Source organism: Melanotaenia boesemani, chromosome 14 (genome assembly GCF_017639745.1).
Source record: "Melanotaenia boesemani isolate fMelBoe1 chromosome 14, fMelBoe1.pri, whole genome shotgun sequence".
NCBI lineage: Eukaryota > Metazoa > Chordata > Actinopteri > Atheriniformes > Melanotaeniidae > Melanotaenia > Melanotaenia boesemani.
The window spans coordinates 30,616,317-30,634,597 of record NC_055695.1 but is presented as its reverse complement, the minus strand read 5'-3'; the positions used below and the strand labels follow the sequence as shown (position 1 = coordinate 30,634,597).

Genomic DNA, 18,281 nt, shown 5'->3' with positions numbered 1-18,281 from the left:
GAAAAAAAAGAAAAAAAAAAGCACAAAAGGGCGCTTTGGTCATCAAGGGGAGCAGGTGTTCCAGTGGCAAAAAAAGAAATCTCTTCTGGAAATGTGCAGCAAGAAATGTAATTCTTTTTTTTAAAAATGACAAATTATATGTAGTGCTAGTGGTGGTGATCCAAGCGTGTATGGAAAGATGTTCTGTCTTCCTCCTTCTGTAACCTGTCAATCACCTGAGGCCCCCTCCCCCCACCCCCCCAATAAATAGACCATTTCAAATGCTTTTAGCTGCTCACAGTTTTATTTCCCACAGTTCATAAAACATCAGTGAAAAGTCAGCTTGAACATATCCTTGATGGACTTCTTCAGGATCTTATTTCTGGATTTATTGGCACTGACGTTAGCCGACTCAGACACCTCACTGGTCAACTTTGTTTCCTGCTCCTCTGGTAGCTTTTCTGTCTCGATGCATTGTGGTGTAGGAGCTCAGTTTTAAAGAGAAGAAAACATACTTGGAATATTTTTCTAGGTGTTGTTTGAGTCAAAGGGATTGAGAGAATACACACCTGTAGAGCCGAAGCTTGATTTTTTGGGAGATAGCAGCTGGTTGGAGCTGTCTGGATGGAGCCCCCCTTTTCCAAAGCTACTATCTGACTCCAGGTTGCCGACCCAGGTGTTGATAAGAACAGGTTTTCTTCTGCTCTGCTCCTGGATTTTCACCTTACAAGACAGGAATTTTTGGTCTTCATCTTCTTTTCCTGCATAATGACACTGAGGTTCTTCTTGAGGACATTTTTCTGTCCATTCTTTGTTCATGTGCCTCAGGTCTGCAGACTTATCTTTCATCCTGTAGTGTGAGATCAGTTTCCTGAGGCTCTTGATAATAACAGTAGTCCTGCTTTGGCTTTGGAGTTGTGACATCTTAATTGTTTTAGATGAGTTTGAGTCTTTTATGGACGTTTTTGCTCAAATTCTGTTAGAATCCTTCATGTTGTAGTTTTTTAAATAAATGCGCTTGTTGCATTTTATGAATGAAATGCACCAATGGTGGATGTAGATTTAGAAATGTGAAAGCAGAAAATGTTGTCCTGTGACAACATGCTAGCTGTTAGCTTGCTACCTAGCAACCATTTAACAACCATTCTATTAATAATTTTCTGTCTTTTGATGGGAAATACTACAATCCTGAATCTGTTAAGAGATCTGTCTGATGTTCTGAAACATGATTGACTCATTGGTTCCCTCAGGGCTGTTTGAGAAGAACACAAACACAGCGTTATCCGTCTCAGAGTTCCCAATCATCTCCAAACAGGACTGAACAGGCTGTGAGATCAGGGTTGCTGGTCCTCCAACGTAGTCCTGATTAGATGTGTGAGCAGAGGCATGTTTGGTACTTAATTTTAATCATTTATGAATTCATATGTCATTGGAGAGTGTATTTAGACAAAAGACAGAAAAAAACATGACAAACACAGGAGTCTGCAGAGATTTTTCTGCCTTGGGCTCATCTCATATTTATGAGATGTGCTTCCTCGTCTTCTTTCTTCCTCATCCTGGTGTCTGTGATCCTGAAATTAAGGATGAATACATTTTTCTAAATATAACTGGAAAAGAGAGGAGTGAGGGGGGGTAAACACACTACAATTAACATAACAAAAACATGAGAACAGAACTGTCCACTTTAGAGCTTCTGCTAATTTCTCCACTACAAGCAAACCACACAAACAAGGATTCGTATGAAAGCAGAGACTCTGCTGGTTACAAAGACGTCTGTCTCATTCCTGTGGGACAAAACTCACTGTGGGAGCTGGCAGCCAGAATCAGAAATCATGTCTTACTTTTCCTGTTTTGTGGTGAAAAGTCTGATTCCAGCTCTAAAAACTCTGCTAATGTTTCTCCTATGTCTCTGCCTTTGTTTGACATGAATCATGAAGGTCCTGCTGGTTTCCATGGAGATGAAGGAGGTTTTATAGTGAAGCATTCACTCTTCCTATGGCTTCCTGAGATATTTACTTGTGTAACAGAGGTGTTAAGTAGGTATACATCTTTGGATATAATAATAATAATAATAGTAATTAAAAAGATAATACTAATATGATATCATTTAAATATCTATTCCCATGGAAAACTGTTCAGGTTCAATTTTTACTTTCTACTGTCGCACAGTTCCTCATCAGACATTACTTTACTCCTTCCTAGATGAACTGGGCTGCTCTGGTTTCTGTTTTACTGAAAGTAATGTGGTTTTATTTTAGGAGGAGATAACTATTTACATTTCTACAGTTGAATTCACTCTGACACAGTAACACGTCTTGATTCTGACATTTCTATAGTAATTTCACATGTTGCAGCTTGTCAGACCAAGATTATTGTAGTTGTGAAGATACACTTAATTTATTTTGCGTATTTCTTTTAAAACAGGAGACAGAAAAAAAAGGTCTCATGAAAACGAGGTTTAGGAAGGGAAAGGGAGAAAAGGCTTAGTTTTGCCCAATGACATAAGAACTGGATTGAAAATCAGTGGCAACAGGTCTGATGGAGGGATGATTCCTGCCCAGAACCTGGACCTCAACGTTACTGAAGCAGCCTGGGATCATCTGTGCAGAGAGCAGAACAAAAGGCAGAAACATCCAAAGGAGAGCTTTGGAAAGTCCTTCAAGAAGCTGGAGAACTATTCCTGAAGACAATTTCATGACAGAAAGCGTGAAGGTTCAGCTCAGATGCAGGTTTTGCAGGGTAGTTGCCTCATACTGCATTTTAATTTATGTTTGCACACGTTTGCTGATCTCTGCAGATATTTCCAGTTTTTCTGGCAGCATATGGAGAAATGAGAACCGGTGTATCAGTGTGTTACATAACGCTCTGCAGCTGCTCCATCACATACTGGAAATTGAAGTAGTATGAGACTAATTTGTGTTTTGTTTTTTTTTCTCTCTCTCTCTCTCTGTAGCCACACCTTTGGGAAACCCTGTTGCTGATTAATAGCTGAGACACTACGGAATCACGTTATGAAAGTGTGTGTGGATATGTGTGTGTTGCTTGAGATGGGACGGGGGCAGAGGGGCGGGGCTTATATTGTGGCTGCCTATCTCTGCCTTTGGAGTCCACAATAAGTGCCCTTAGAAGGAAAGCCTGTCAGACTGTATTTCTGGCTGTAAATCTTCATTTGTTAAAAGTCAGTCAGCTGAGAGACAAGGTCACTTTCCTCCTGTTTGGGATGATCATTGTCTTTGGGGCTCAGTAGCCAGTATCTTGGGTAAGTGCAATTCTCATTAAGTTTTGATTATAAAATTTCTGCACACTTTCATTGCTTCATGTAGAACTTTTCCATCACAAACTTTTCCCTGCCTATCCTCCGGTAGACTTTATCCAGGCTATCAAAAGATTTCCATAACCTAATCCGTGTGTTTGTTCTGCAGGATAATCTCCACAAGTCTTTCTGTTTAATACAAGCGAGCGAGAAGGCGGGGGTGTCAGCTGGGAAAGAAGCGGCCGCTGAGCGTCGCCTGAAGACGGGGAAGTGAGTTGCGCACTCCGCGGCGGATGACAGGAGCATGGACATGCTGCGCCGCTCCTCCGTGTTTGCGGCTGAAGTGTTTGACCGCTCGCCCACCGACAAGGAGCTAGTGTCCCAGGGCAAAGCACTGTGCAGGGACTACATCTATTCCAGGCTGAACCGTGCCGGGATCGGCTGGTCTAAACCTGAGCACGGACTGGCTGCATCAGGTGGGACGCTTGGAGAGATTTCGTCGGTGCTCCTGTGGCTGGGTGAGTTCTGGAGGATTATTTTCCTCATATTCTGCTGGTTTTTAATGGCAAGTTGATGGTAATCAATCTCAAATTTCTGATGTTATTTATAGAATTTAAATAATTGAATAGACGTCCTGAGCTTTGAGACACAAATTATATTTTTGGTTATTTCCCTACAAATAAAGATCTTTAGGACAGTAAAATGCCCATTTAATATTCAAACTGGAGTCAAGTTAAGTTTTGGTAAACTCATTGCACAACATATGACAGTTGTGAAACGATCACAGATAATGTAAATTAACTAACACTTTAATAACTTATAGGAAAGAGTGAGAAACCCTCCTATTTAATGATTTTTAGAGCTGTTAACTTCTTCACTTTTGGCTTAATTCTCAGATTACCTCTGCAAGGTGTAAAGGAGCCTAAAATTCTAGCCAGAGCCAATAATAAAGTGTCACATCTTGCGTTTTGGAACAGGTTTATCTTTCGTTTTCAGAGGAACACCTTGAAGGGATTCCCAGCAATCCCCACTTAGTCTGCATATTACATTCTTCCTTGAAGGTTAGGAAACAGACTCACTGCAGGTGGTTTCTCCAGTTTAAGGTTTCAGTTTGCCATGTGTAGAATATGTTGTTTGTTTTCTTTTAATCCACCTCCAGTTTAGTTCCCAAGAAATTCACTGGAAGCTTAAATTTAATGGAAACTGATATATAGTAAGTGAAGTATAAAAGAAATGTTTGGTGAAGGAAACAGGCCAATTCCTGAGTCAAAAGGAGATTAGGTTGTTTATGTCTATTGAATAGAGAGGACTTTAAATTAAAGTTTAAAAGAGGATTTTTTTGAAAGTGCCCTTTGTTTATTTGCTGGGCTTTAGTTAAGATGGATATCAGATGTGTGTATGTTTAGATAAGTGGCTGCAGCCAGATGTGGCCCAATGACTGGATCCAGAGGGATCAATCTGGCTCTAGCCAATCATAACAAAATCCACCTTATTTGCCGAAGTTTTACCACACCCCTGATTTTACCCTAATTTTAGTTTCTTTTGTTTTGTCTAGGTGATGAGTTGGAGTACCTTCGTCCCAATGTGTACCGTAACGTAGCGCGACAGCTGAACATCACTGTGGCATCAGAGAACGTGGTCTCCGATGCCTTCCTGGCTGTTGCAGCAGACATTTTCTCCACAGGTATGCCTGGTTCTGGGGAATCTAGGCTTTCAGAGCAGGCTTGCATCATAGGAACAAACTTAAGGGGCTTCCTCTGATTGGCATGAATGTGAACTTGAAAACAAAGCAAGATGTTCATCCTTTTAAGGAAGCCTCTTTGTTATCATTGTGAAGGAGGAACTTCAGAGTTTTAAGGAAATACAATAAAGATATTGAGAGTTTGGGGAACTTATGGTGCTTCCTCATTGATTTGTTTTCAGTGAATTACGTAATAATTTTTACCCTTCTAACTCACAACCTACTTTTAAGTAAACACCTCCTGTGTAGGCTGACCACAGGATTCCCCATTAGTTAGAGGTATTTTAGTTCTGCCATCCCCTGACAGGAAAGGAACTTTGGGGAATACATTCAGTCCATATTAGGATAACATGTTTCCAGAGTGTGTGATTGTTACAGACAGTTTGGACCCCACCCAGCGAGTTCAGTCATGAGTCTCAGCTGGCTTCTTCCTCAGGGAACGTTACAAAGAGACCTGCTGCAAACGTAATTAAGAGTCAAAATGGGTGAAAATCAGGTTAGTTTAGTCCTCACTAACATGTAGATCTAGTTTAAAAATAACAGGAATCCTAAGTCATACATACATTTAACAGATAAAGCAGGCTTCACTTTAGAGGTTGTAAATTAAGTCATCAGTGAATAAAGTGTACGTATGGATACGATGACAGTGTCAAAGAGCTACTGTGTGAAGAGGAAGTCCTGAGACGCTGCAGATTACAACCACAAACATGTCTGAGCTGCACAAGAGAAGCAACGTCACACTGCTTTCTGAATTGCAGAGATAAACTGCTATTACAATATCCTCTGCTGTCCCACGCAGGTTTTCTGAGACCAGACGCAAACGCAAATTAACATTAATTAGTACCTAACTGTTTTTATTCCGTCTCTTTGTTCTCATTATTTTATTTTCAGTGAAAAACATTTAGATTAATTTACACATTTTCTGTTCAACATCAGATAGACAGACAGCATTTAGGTGCTACTTTAATTGAGATCATAATTTAAGTTCTGCTGACCACTTTTTAAATCAATGCCATTTAAGTGAGAAAATGTTTATTTAAACCTCATATACATTTTCTGTTCAGCTATAGATGCAAGAGCAACAAAAAGCAGCCGCCTGGTGAAATTAGCAGAGCATGTACCTGTTAGTCTGGGAATATTGTTTTAGATAACCAGCTCCCTCCTAAGCAAATGTTCACATACCCTCTTGTGTATACTATGCTAATTACTGAATGATTCCACATGGAGGCGCATTAGCAAACTCAGAGTGTATATAGTTGCTGAATTTAAAAGTGTGTAAAGTGTGTTAGCATTTGGTTAATGTTTAGATCCCAGCAGAAAAAATGACAGCAGCGGTATCATATGTCAGACCCCTAAACCAAGCCCACCATGGCGAGTATGCCTCAATTATTTAGCCAAAGAAAAAAAAGTAATTATGACCAACATTATGGATATTTTTTAATGTCTGCAAGAACTTTTGATGAGTTGCTCAGTCAGATTATTTCACCAATTTTACACATTAATCATGTCAGCTCATTGGAGAGCCTTGATGTCACCCTCTGTTCTTAAAGCTACTTGCATGTCTCCACATCAACCACTAAAATAGTACTAATCTCTCACCAGCTGCTGCATATTTGTTAGCATGTAGCAACAAGATGTGGGTAATTTTGAACTTGGTCAAAACAAGCGAGTTTTCCAAGACTTTCTGTAATACTACTGTTGACGCTGTGACCTTACATCTGCCCCTACCTGTTAAGAGAGGTACATACTCCTCGCCAACAGAGAAATTAATTTGTTTTCTCAAGGTGGCAAGGTCTTGCTACATGATGGCATACTTGATTACTGACCGTAAGCCACAAAGGCTTATAGGGAGGAATGTGGGGTGGAGGAAGTGGACAGGGGATTTAAGTTTTTTGGGACTTTTCTACTTGCATCACATGTAAATTGTCAGGGTTAGGAGGTGAAGCTACATGGCTACAGTTATAAACATATTCCAGGGATTATACAGTTGCGGTTCTCATCATATCCTGTGGATGCTCTCACACAAAAAACAGGCACCTGCACTCATGGGCTGTGACACTGCTGCTTTTGGACATGTGGATTTTCTTGTTGCACGTCTTCCTTAGAAAGTAAGCTGAAAACAAGTCTGGGCAAAAAATTAACTTAAAAGTAATTAATAAGAACAATTACCTCCCAAATAATTAAAAAATAATCCTAAGATTGATCAGAGTTCTTTAAATTACACCTTAGAATTGAACGGTTTAATCATTTATTAATTCATGCAAAAGCTAAACTTGATGAAAATGTAGAGAAAACAGAATAAATGTGATAAGTTGATGGTACAAGATGGTACAAGAATAAAGACCCCCTCATCGATAAGACCCATATTCAGCAGATTTTTTTGGTAATAAATATTAACCCTTAAAGCTCCCATTCATTATTTGCTTTTTTTTTAAATGTAAAACTTCATGTAGTACCTCAACCCTTTTAATCCCAGTCAGCATGCAGACATGATGTTTCCAGGACAGCCTCAGTTGTCAAATTATGAGGCTAAAATGATGTAAAATGAATGTGTCAATAGCTTGAGCAGCATTAAGGCCAACCAAAACAACAAAACAAAGTTTGAGACTAACAGAACTTTTTAGAAATAACACGTGGATCAACAGTGACCAAGCCTTTTCTCATCTGCACATCGTTCTCTCAAGTTTTGGCTTTCAGGAGAAAAAATATTGGCATTGAAACAAACACACAACAGAAACTATTTCCATGTTTCCACTTTTTCCTCATTTCCAGTTATTCCTGCTACTATTTACCTGCTATCCTCACTAAACCAACTCCACTCAGCTGCTTTTTGGCGCCACCGTGCATCAAAGTCGTCTTCTTAGCTTTATTCCAGCCATAGAGGAGCATTATTTTTCTTCTTTTTACACACACATAGAACTTCCTGCTCACTGGTTGATCTTTGGCTGCTCCTGAATGGACGTTACCGTCAATCTAAGCTCTCTGATTGGTGGAAAGTCTGACAGGAAGTGGCTTCATCATCATGTCCAGGTCTAAATAGAGGTCTCTTAGCAACATAGTAGTGATAGTGATCATATTTATGATGAAAATTTAATAAATAATGGTGTTATCATGCACCACTTATAGTGGATTTACCATACAGAGTCTCTGAATAAACACTACATTTTGTAGCTGTATTGTAAACCTCCTGGATGGAAATGTATATATGCCAGGAAAACTTCTGTAGTTCACCTAAAGAGTGAACTATCCATCACAATTTGCCCCACAGAGCTACATACTTCCTGAAAAAAATGTTGAGACACCAGCACCAGCGATCTAACAGAGTTTTAAGAGTTAATAAAGGCTTTGATAATCCACATACTGCAGCGGTCAGTAAAACAGTCTGTTAGAAAGGTCTCATTGTATATTGCACATTTTTCTAAGCTTCCTTTCTATTTCTGTGATTGATCATGCAAAAGCCTTTATGAAAGATTGGAAACCACATCTTCCAATCATACAAAGGCGTTTACAATCCTTCCACTGCTTACAGCTTTTTACTCTGCAGGGGGAAACTGGAGCACCTGCAGAAAAAAACGCATTCACATGGAGAACATGCAAACTCCTTGTTTCTGAAGCAACAGTGTTAAACGCTGCACCACCCTGAACATTGTGAAATACAAATACATGGCATCATTAAATAGACAAAGCAAAAAAAAAAACTTGCCCTGGAATGTTTTATCTGGGAAATATTTCCCCTGTGGGAGCCCCTTCCGAGCAAGAATTTCTAGACGGAAGAGCAAGCTTCTTTTGTTGTTGTTAAAATCCACAAATTACCTTCACAGATGACTCCCAGCACTCTTTAAACTGACACATTATTTCTTTCCAGTTGCAAATTGCCCTTGTTTGAGCAGTTTAAACAATTATTTATGTGTCAAAAGCAAAACTCATACATGTTCTTCTGAACTCACTGGATGTAGACGGCTGTATAAAAGTTCAGCTTGTTTCCAGATTTCTCTTTTAAAGTGTAAGAAGGAATCAGAAGAGCGTCGCAGGGCTCTGTTTGTATGTGTTGGACCTATAAACACCACAGAAATAGTCTGACGTTTTGACTGTAAATGGCGTGGCTGCTGAGAGCTCCCCTCCACATGCACACTAAGTTGGAAAAATGATCTGCTCACTAATCTAGTGAGGCATACTGCCCGCCTGCTGTCCCGAGCCCTGTGTTTAGGTTTCCTCCTTTGGAGCATGTAGGCTGAACGCCTGGCTGCTGCTGAGGTTTTTGTTAATGAGTCCTCCCATCTATTAAGGGAACTGCTGACAGAGAAATATGCTGCTCTAAAATCCAGCTCTAAATATTCTAAAACCTCATGTCATTTGTGTGTTTGCATGCCAGACTACAGGAAACAGCTCTAGTAGAGCTTGAAGTTAAAATATATTTATTTTCTCTCTGAGCTCTACATCTTGTGTCTCCCATCAGGTGTGACATGGGGGAAGGTGGTTTCCTTGTATGCCGTAGCGGGGGCCCTGGCAGTGGACTGCGTACGCCACGGTCATCCAGCGATGGTCCACACCATCGTCGACTGCATGGGGGAGTTTGTCCGCAAGAGCCTGACCCCTTGGTTAAAACGGAGAGGGGGCTGGGTAAGAGAAACATACCAAATTATGTGTTAATGTGTGAATGTTATTGATGATGAAACATCTATGAACTCCACTGATGGAAGAGATTTAAACACTGAAATAAACAAAGCAAAACAATAAACTTTTATTGAACAAATAAAAGAAAAGAGATAAACACCAAAAGCATTGCAAGAAAAAAAGAACAAAACAAAAACAAAGAGGAATCCAAAAACCCAACAAAACTAGAAAACCTGGTAGTATATGCAAAAACAGAGTTAAAGAAAGATGACAGGAATACAAACATAGAAATACAAATGATAAATTTTAAACTAAAAAAAAAAAACATAATGACTGGAGAGGTCACCCAGACTGGTGACCTGTCCAGGCCGTCTCCTGCCTCTCACCTGCTAATGCTGGGATCAGTTTCACTGCGACCCTGAACTGGAACAAGTGGTATAGAATGAATGAGAAAAATGAATGTATAACTAAAACCAAGGACATAAATTTTCTAACCTGCTTATTCGTAGGGAAGTTGCTGGGAAGCTGGAGCCGAACCCGGCAATAAGGAAGGTACACCCTGTTCAGATCACCAGTTTATCGCAGGGCTCAGACTAATTCATTTTAATTCATCCATTTTCACTTTATTATTCCTGATTGGGAAATTCGGCTCCTCATTTGACGCGCCTAGAGAAGCAGTTAAGTGCCTTGCTTAAGGGCCCACAGTGCTTCACCTCTGTTAGCATGCCAGGGACTTGACCCCAGGTTTGCCAGACCCAACCCCACCACTGTAACCACAAGGCTAACCCCTCTCCCCCTTACATATTTTTATGTGTTCAAAATTTATTAAAGAAGCACTAAGTTTAACTAATTTTCTAAGTGCCCCCTAATGAAATAATTTTGCATCCATGTTGCATCCTACCTGTACTCTGAGCTCTCTTCAGTCACGAAAATCAGTCAATGATTAGTATTGTCTTATGGAAGTTGTGAAAGTGTGGTTTCTCAGCCTTAGGACGCTGCTGGACAACAACGGCTCCAGGAATGTACTTAACAAATGTCACTGAGCCATTGAAATGAGTCAGAGAAGGTCAGAAAATTACATCGTGCTACTTTAGATCAACATTATGTAACTTTCTGACCTTAAAACTCTGGGCTTCTAACTCATTTCGATGGTACACTGACATTCATTATGAACATTCCTGGAGCTGTTGTTGCCCAGCAGCATCCTGAGGCTGAGAAACCACACTTTCAATGCTTTGTTTTCCAGCCCGGGGTAACCGGTGACAGCTGTGGATTGGGTTACAGCACTGCAGCTAGATATCAACACACTGGCTGTTTTGAATGTGCACAACGGCTGATTTATCAGAGAAATGCAAGAGAATATCAGAGAAAGATAGGAAAAGAAAGAGAGAGGGACAGAGCAAGAGATAAGAAAAGTCAACATAGGACTGACTTTTACTGGCTGGAGAGATCTCAGAGAAGAGACAGGATGCAAGACAGATGCTGAATCAGCCGTCGTTAGGTGATGCCAGAGGGTAAAAATAGTGTAATAGTGTTGCTTTGAAGAGCTTTTTGGTTAAAAAAAAGTCATTTTTATTCATTTATTTGATTAATTTATATATTAATTTGATCTTACTGATAACTTTAGTGAACCAACCAGGTGATACTTTCCACCACGTTTCATATGTTATATATTTAGTTGCCACAAAACATGATTAACCAGTTGAAAAGGTAGGTGATGTCTTTATTTCAGTGCTGTGTAAAGTATTCCTTTAAAGGTTTTGTAATTTTTTAAATGATGAATCAACAGTTTCAAATGCTGAACTCTTCAAAATTGGAATAAAAAGCATTTTGCTACCCAATAACAACATGGAGCGCTGCCATTAAAAGTTTGGCTTGGACTGTTTCAGCCAGCAAAGCTTTCAGGTCATCCACTCCAGAGCGTTAATCAGCGGACACATTTTCTCCCATCAGATCCCGTAAATGCTCCATGGAATTTAGGTCAGGCGTTTGAGAGGGCATTCTGCGAAACTGCTGAATCATTTGACAGATTTCATCCATAAACCCCTCCAGACGGTGACTGTTCTCACCTCCCCCGGCTTCCTCTGTTTAAACTTCAGACCCTCAGATCTTTGTTGGTAGAATTTGTTCAGATTTCAGAGAGCAACACATCTGAAGCTGCTGTTTTTTTCTGCTTATTCTGTAGCTGACTGAGTCTTTCTTTGAGCCTGTAAACGTCTTTAGCTGCATCGTCTGTACTCATACTCAGTGATCGTGTTTCAGTCCGAAGCCACCCATGGTGCTGTTGCTTACTTTTGTGGAGAAAAAAAACTTTTCAAACTTTTTTCAGCTGTAGGATGCTGCTCAGGATCCAATATAATTTATCTGTCTTGTTTCTAGATTTACATGATCCCATGAGGGGATGAGGGGACTAGTTATAGCTCAGTTAACTAGCAGTTTTTGGAACATTCAGACATAAAGTGGGGCTTATACTTCTATCAGAATAGTGGATGATTTTGAGACCTGCTCAATGGAAAAACCTGTCAGATAAAGATTTAAGATTCAAACAACTTTATTTATCCCCAAAGGGCCTTTCCGTTTACAGTCCACCAGACTGATAAAGTCTCGTTAAAACGAGGGAGTAAAAGTTTGAGCAGAAAGTCAGACCGACGTCTGACGACGTGTTCCTGCTCAGACAGCATCCAGGCCGGCAGTTTGGAGGGAAGTGGAGTGTGACGGAGCGAAAAGCGAGGAATTGCATGACTGACCTCACAAGCACAAACGAGGGACCTGTTTTTCCCAACCCAAACCCGACATTTCTACACTGAGCGGTGCTGTCAGCATGCTGGAAACCTCAGAACATTTTGTGACAGGAAGAACCAGCAACGCTGAGGAGGGAGACGTGTTCAGTGTCAAGACTGACACTAAACTGGGCCGTCTGTGGTCCATCACTGTCCATGAAGGTGGTTATATAAGACTTGCAGAAAATGTTTTGGCTTTAAAACGCTCTTGTGGGTTTGTCGCACATCTTGTCTCAGCAAATTCTCAGAATATTGATAAATTAGAAGCATATGCTGGAATTATTGGGTCTCTTTAAGCACACAGACGAGTAAGAAATTAAGGAATAAATTATCTTTGTTTAGAACAGCTTCTTGACTTCTGGCAAATCCTCATCAAGTCTCTGAAAGTCCATTAAAAGGATTAAACACCATTCTTCTTCTTGTATTTTAGTTATCAATCGTCTGGAGCCTGTAGAGACTCTAACATATGATTCAGATCATTTTCAGATCCCAAATGTTTCACAATCAATGTCAATTTTAGATTACCCCACCCCTCATTCTGACTGGTAGCTTTTTAACACAGGAACTAAGGTAAATTCAGATTATTTTTTATGTTTAGCTATAGTATTTAACGCCTTAATACCTGAATTTATTAACAATTGTATAAAAAACACACAAACACTGGAAAAGATCAGGAGAAAAATAACAATAAAAAATAACAAATCAATATTAAAGATAACTAATAAATAAATAAATAAAGGTAAATAATATAGAAATAAATACATAAATAAGTGTTAATAATGGAAAATAAATTAATTAGGTTAGAAGACATAAAATAAATAAGGGTCAGAAGAGGTTTGTGAGAATAATATTATTTGTAACTTTCTGTTATATTTATCATTTATTCATCCTTTTTTAAAAAAAATAGTTTTATTTTAATTGCTCTTATAGCAAAGCACTGTGTTGTTTTTGCACATTTGATAAAGTGCTAAAAAATTAAATGGATTAAAAACACAAAAATATGATTCCTGAATTCATTAAAGGTGACAACAGGTGTCATGGATGTATTTGTTTAGTATGTCCAAACTATTAGCTATTTTTCAAAGTTAAAATCTGTTATAATTTCCTTTAAAATATGTAAACAGAGTTTTATTTTGACATTTGAAAGAGCTCAAAGTTACTCCCAGGAATCCTGGATACCCCGCTGTTCCTGGTGGAATAAAGACTGTCGCGCTGAACAGCTTTTTATTGATTTGCAGCTACTTTTCCCTAAAATGGGACCTTAGTATAACTGAGCCACCTGATCTCTTACTGGAGGGGACAGGGCTTCAGGTTTTACCTCCACCTCTGTCACCCATCTGTACTTTGTGGGCTTCATGTGTTTCCTCTTGTGCTCTCTGACAGGTGGACGTTACAAAATGTGTGGTGAACACTGATCCCAGCTTCCACTCTCACTGGCTGGTGTCTGCTGTCTGTGCCTTTGGACACTACCTGAAGACCGTGGTGTTGTACCTCCTCAGGGAGAAGTGAAGGACCAAGTTGCCCACTGGATCAACACACCGCCACTGAAGCATGCACTGCTTTGGATTACGTTTACACTCATTTGCACTGAGCCTTCGCTGATGAGCACCAACCTATTTCACAGACACTGAACTCTCTTTGCTCCCCGCCTCTATTTATTGTTAATGCTTATATTACAATTGTGATGTGACCTTTTTCAGCTTTTGATTGCAGAGCTGTCTGCGTTGCTGCCTGAGTGGTGGTGACTTGCACTCCCCCTAGTGGCAACAAATAGGTACTGCTCTAAATTGATGTGTGATTCTCTACTTCTCACCTGGATGATATTTATAGTTCAAGACTCTTAACAGACTAAAGAATGCTTTTTCCCTAAAATGACACAGGTTTTGAAGAGGAGAAGGTGTATGTATTTTTCTTTTCTTTGCTGAAAGGATAACAGCAGCTATAAAAGTGTGCTTTCCAATATAGAACAACACCTCTCTGTTTCACTGCTTTAGTTATTCCCAGTTTTGGGAATCATAACATACAGGATTGTAAAGTTAATGTGTCATAACATAGTGAGCCTGCATGCAACGACATTTTCTAATTCTCTTCTTCTACTCCTGAATTTTGGAAGAAAATATCAACACTTTGGTTGACTGTTGACTTGCGGCTGGTTAAACTGGGCTGTCTTAAACTGGTTGTGCTTATTTATGAACTGTTGTATCTTCTCCATACATCACCCTTATATTATCTACAACACATGAAAAAATATGGAATCGCCACTCTGGAGAAGCCAAAATTATTTCATTTAACATTTGAGCATTCTTGTTTTGTAAAACACACCTTTGCAAAAAAAACTATTTTTCTAATCAAGGACAAAAAAAAACAACTAAATTAGTTAACTGTGATGAAAAAGTGTTGGAATAATAAACAAAAAACACAAACTTAGCACAAAAAGTTAGGAAATCTGTACTTGCTTGATTATTTCTTTCTTGTTCGTGAGTTGTGACAATGAAAGCTGTTTGGCAGAGAAGATTCGGCAAATTCTTCATGGGTGCAAACCACCCATGAAACACTCCACTCTGCTCATCCCACAATTACATTTTCCAGTTTAAATGGAAATTGACAGGCTTTCCATCACTGATTGCTACGAAGCATTGCTACAACAAAGAACTCATCCACCAAACGCTAATGCCCTTACTATTTGTGCAAAGTGTGTTTACACCTTGCCTCTGTTTGTGTATTCATTAATGAAAGACATTATTCTCTTTTACCAAGTTCCAACCTTCTTGTTCAGCTATGCAGAATGGAGCCTTTTTGCCTCATTTTAAAGTCCAGAGTGTTTGGTGGCATTGTTATTAAACAGATTTGTTCTTCTTTAGATTGTCATCTTTACATGTTTCTCTGCATCAATCAAGATTTCTGCCATCATTTATTTTCCCAAAGCAGATTCTTGACTCATCAGTGGGTTTCTTCCGATCGTCCACAGTCCACGACCGCCTCTCTGTAGCCCAGTTACCTCATCTGTCCTCACGCTTTGGTGTCTTCGCTGGACTTTCCCTTTTACAGCCTTACTAGGTCTGAATTTTTGTTTATACTCCACACCCAGCTGACAAGATACAGCTAATCTAATTTAAATTAAGTTCAGAAAGGAGTTTTAATATTCCTCCCACTGTTCCCTGCTAAATGCAGCAGCTCATCCAGGTCTGAAAACACTCGCTTTTAACTGGAGATTAATGTGCAAATTGTTTTAGAAATGCAAATTACAAGGTGAGTTCAGCATTTTTTTTCCTTTTCTTGGTCTATTATTACTATTGTTTTGGGTATATTTTACAAAAACAGAATGTTTAGCTTTTTAATGAGTTATATTTTAGTGAAAAAAATATATTTAAGAAAAGCCAAATGAATATCGCATGAGACTGATAATGCCATAGAATTTACTAAGGGTTGTATCAAGAAGAGCATTTCATTTTTTTCCCAGGAGGAGGAATAAATCTCTTAAAAAGTTAAAGGAATGAGCATCCTTTCCTAAAAAGAAGTTGTGTTGTCTCTAACTTGTTATTTAAATCACTTTATCTTATTGTTCACTGTGAGGCTGTGTGTTGTGTTGGACTGTTTGTAATTACAGTAAATGTGATGTTGCTGCACTTTGATCCAGTAGAATTTATTCTATGAATAACTTTCATGATGTAGCACCAACCGACCTACAAAACAAGTAAATGTTTTTCAGTCACCTGCAGGTGTGAATATTAACATTAATAAATGGTTCTTACAGTTTGTCTTTAGTTGTTGATGTTAGGGGGAAAAACAGCTTTGCAACCAGGAAGAAACATAAGACTGTGAACTTCCTTATACAAAATGACATGACAATCTTTTGTTTTTAACAGGAACAAATACACAAAACTTTCCTTAACATTTTAGAAAGTAAATGCATACAGGTTTAGTTTAACTTGCAACCCCTTCTCCCGCTCAAAGTGAAATCAGACAACTATTCAATTAAAAATATTTAAACTATTAAAAAGGCATATAATAAGATCAACGTTATAATAAAATATCTTATATAAAGTATAAGATCAAACACAGGAAGCAGCACAAGCATAAAAACAGAGAAAAAAGTCAAGTTCTCGTTATTTAAAAGAAGCTGCATGTTGAAAATGATGAAAGTGATGTCCAGTATTTATAGGAATGGTAAAATACATATATTTGAAAACAGGAAAATATAAAATCTATTTTTTCTATTTCTATTCTTTGTGCCTTCCATTTTCTACAGCACTAACACCACACTGACCTGGGTGTTTGATGCAGTGCTTCCCGTGAATATTTATATTTTCAAGATGCAAAGATGAACTAATGGGGGGAACAATGTTGGCTATTAGTTACCGTCTGGTCGCTGAGCTGGAATCACTGAGCACAAACAGGCAAAAGACAAGCCATCAGAGGGACATTTCACTTAACTGTTAAGATAAATAAACTCCCCTCCAACAACAGGTGGAGACTTGCTGACTAAGCATTTCTACTCAGTGTGAAATCTAAACACTTTGGGTATGTTCCTGTCCACCATTAACCGATAAACTCCCCCACTTAATTCACCCATCCTGATGACCTCATTCTGGTCTTTTTTAAATTATTATTATTATCATCATTAGAGATAGGATGAGAAGCTCGGTGATCCGGGAGGGGCTCAGAGTAGAGCCGCTTCTCCTCCACATCGAGAGGAGCCAGATGAGGTGGCTCGGGTATCTGGTTAGGATGCCTCCTGGACGCCTCCCTGGTGAGGTGTTCCGGGCACGTCCCACCGGAAAGAGGCCCCGGGGCAGACCCAGGACACGCTGGACGGACTACATCTCTCGGCTGGCCTGGGAACGCCTCGGGATCCTTTCGGATGAGCTGGTGAATGTGGCCGGGGAGAGGGCAGTCTGGGTTTCCCTGCTTAGGCAGCTGCCCCCGCGACCCGACTCCGGATAAGCGGAAGAAAATGGACGGATGGGTGGATCATCAAAAAGCATTTTTGCAGACTACTGTGTGCAGACCAGTCTCAATCCACATAAACCCCAGCCCACAACCCACACTCTAATGCTCCAGTACCACACACTCCAGGGGACCCTCAGAAGTTCTTTGTCTACTAAATGCCTTGTCACAGCCAGTTTGGTGGTATGAGGAGGACCTACTCATATGCAGGTGGTCATAATGTTGTGGCTGTGTATTATGGTGTATTATAACAGTAATGTGAACAGAAAGTGTGAACGTACATCATGTACATGTGTTGTATTCTGGATCAGAAGCAGGATTCCATTTTGTAAAGAATTCTCATCCATGACCTTTTTAAACCATTGTTGCCTGGTTCGATTGTGTTTTGTTGGGCTAAAAACAGTAAAATCCAGTGCCATAGGGAAGAGGTGGAGAGAGGAACAAGGAAAAAAGAAGATGGATCAGTGGGTTTGCAGTCATATGTAGTGGATCAGTCATTATATTGATCATTGAGATGTACTTTTAATACTGAAACTCGTTAAAATGTTTTTGTTTTGTTTGTTTTTTCTCATGCCGTGGACACCTAGTAGATGGTAGTGAGGATCAGAAATAAACTGAGATATGTTTTAGAGGCTGATCTGACAGTTTCAGTGTACAAACAGTGTTGCAAAATAAATTTACACGAATCCATCAGGCTTGAGTGAAGACAAATAAAAAAAACGTAGGTGCCTGCATGACAACCTCCTCTGCAGGGAGAGGCTTCACAACCTGATTAAAAAGTCCATCCACCTTTTTCTGAAGAGAGGTCTGCAGAAACAATCCACAATCATCCCCATCCCAAAGAAGGTCGACACAATCAAAGCCCTAAATGACCTCCGTCTGGTGCCTCCCTGGCTTTACATGGGCACTATCTTTGACCAGTTGCTGAGCTTTTACCTTCAACACTGAGGAGATCCTTAGGTAATGC

The 18,281-nt window shown here is 39.5% G+C and overlaps 1 protein-coding gene across 1 annotated transcript; it reads left to right on the top strand.

Annotated features, from left to right (window-relative positions):
* The first annotated feature begins 3,085 nt into the window (after window positions 1-3,085).
* Window positions 3,086-15,227, top strand: boka (BCL2 family apoptosis regulator BOK a). The gene is made up of 5 exons (XM_042007369.1): window positions 3,086-3,238; window positions 3,402-3,750; window positions 4,788-4,916; window positions 9,430-9,593; window positions 13,751-15,227. The coding sequence occupies exons 2-5, from the start codon at window positions 3,537-3,539 to the stop codon at window positions 13,874-13,876; spliced, it is 633 nt and encodes a 210-aa protein (XP_041863303.1). The 5' UTR covers window positions 3,086-3,238; window positions 3,402-3,536; the 3' UTR covers window positions 13,877-15,227.
* The last annotated feature ends 3,054 nt before the right edge of the window (window positions 15,228-18,281 follow it).

Bases quoted from the DNA above. Each gene is read 5' to 3' on its own strand.
- boka (XM_042007369.1), top strand. From the start codon at position 3,537: ATGGACATGCTGCGCCGCTCCTCCGTGTTTGCGGCTGAAGTGTTTGAC. The intron at 3,751-4,787 runs GTGAGTTCTGGA...TGTTTTGTCTAG, and splicing joins GTCGGTGCTCCTGTGGCTGG to GTGATGAGTTGGAGTACCTT. The intron at 4,917-9,429 runs GTATGCCTGGTT...GTCTCCCATCAG, and splicing joins AGCAGACATTTTCTCCACAG to GTGTGACATGGGGGAAGGTG.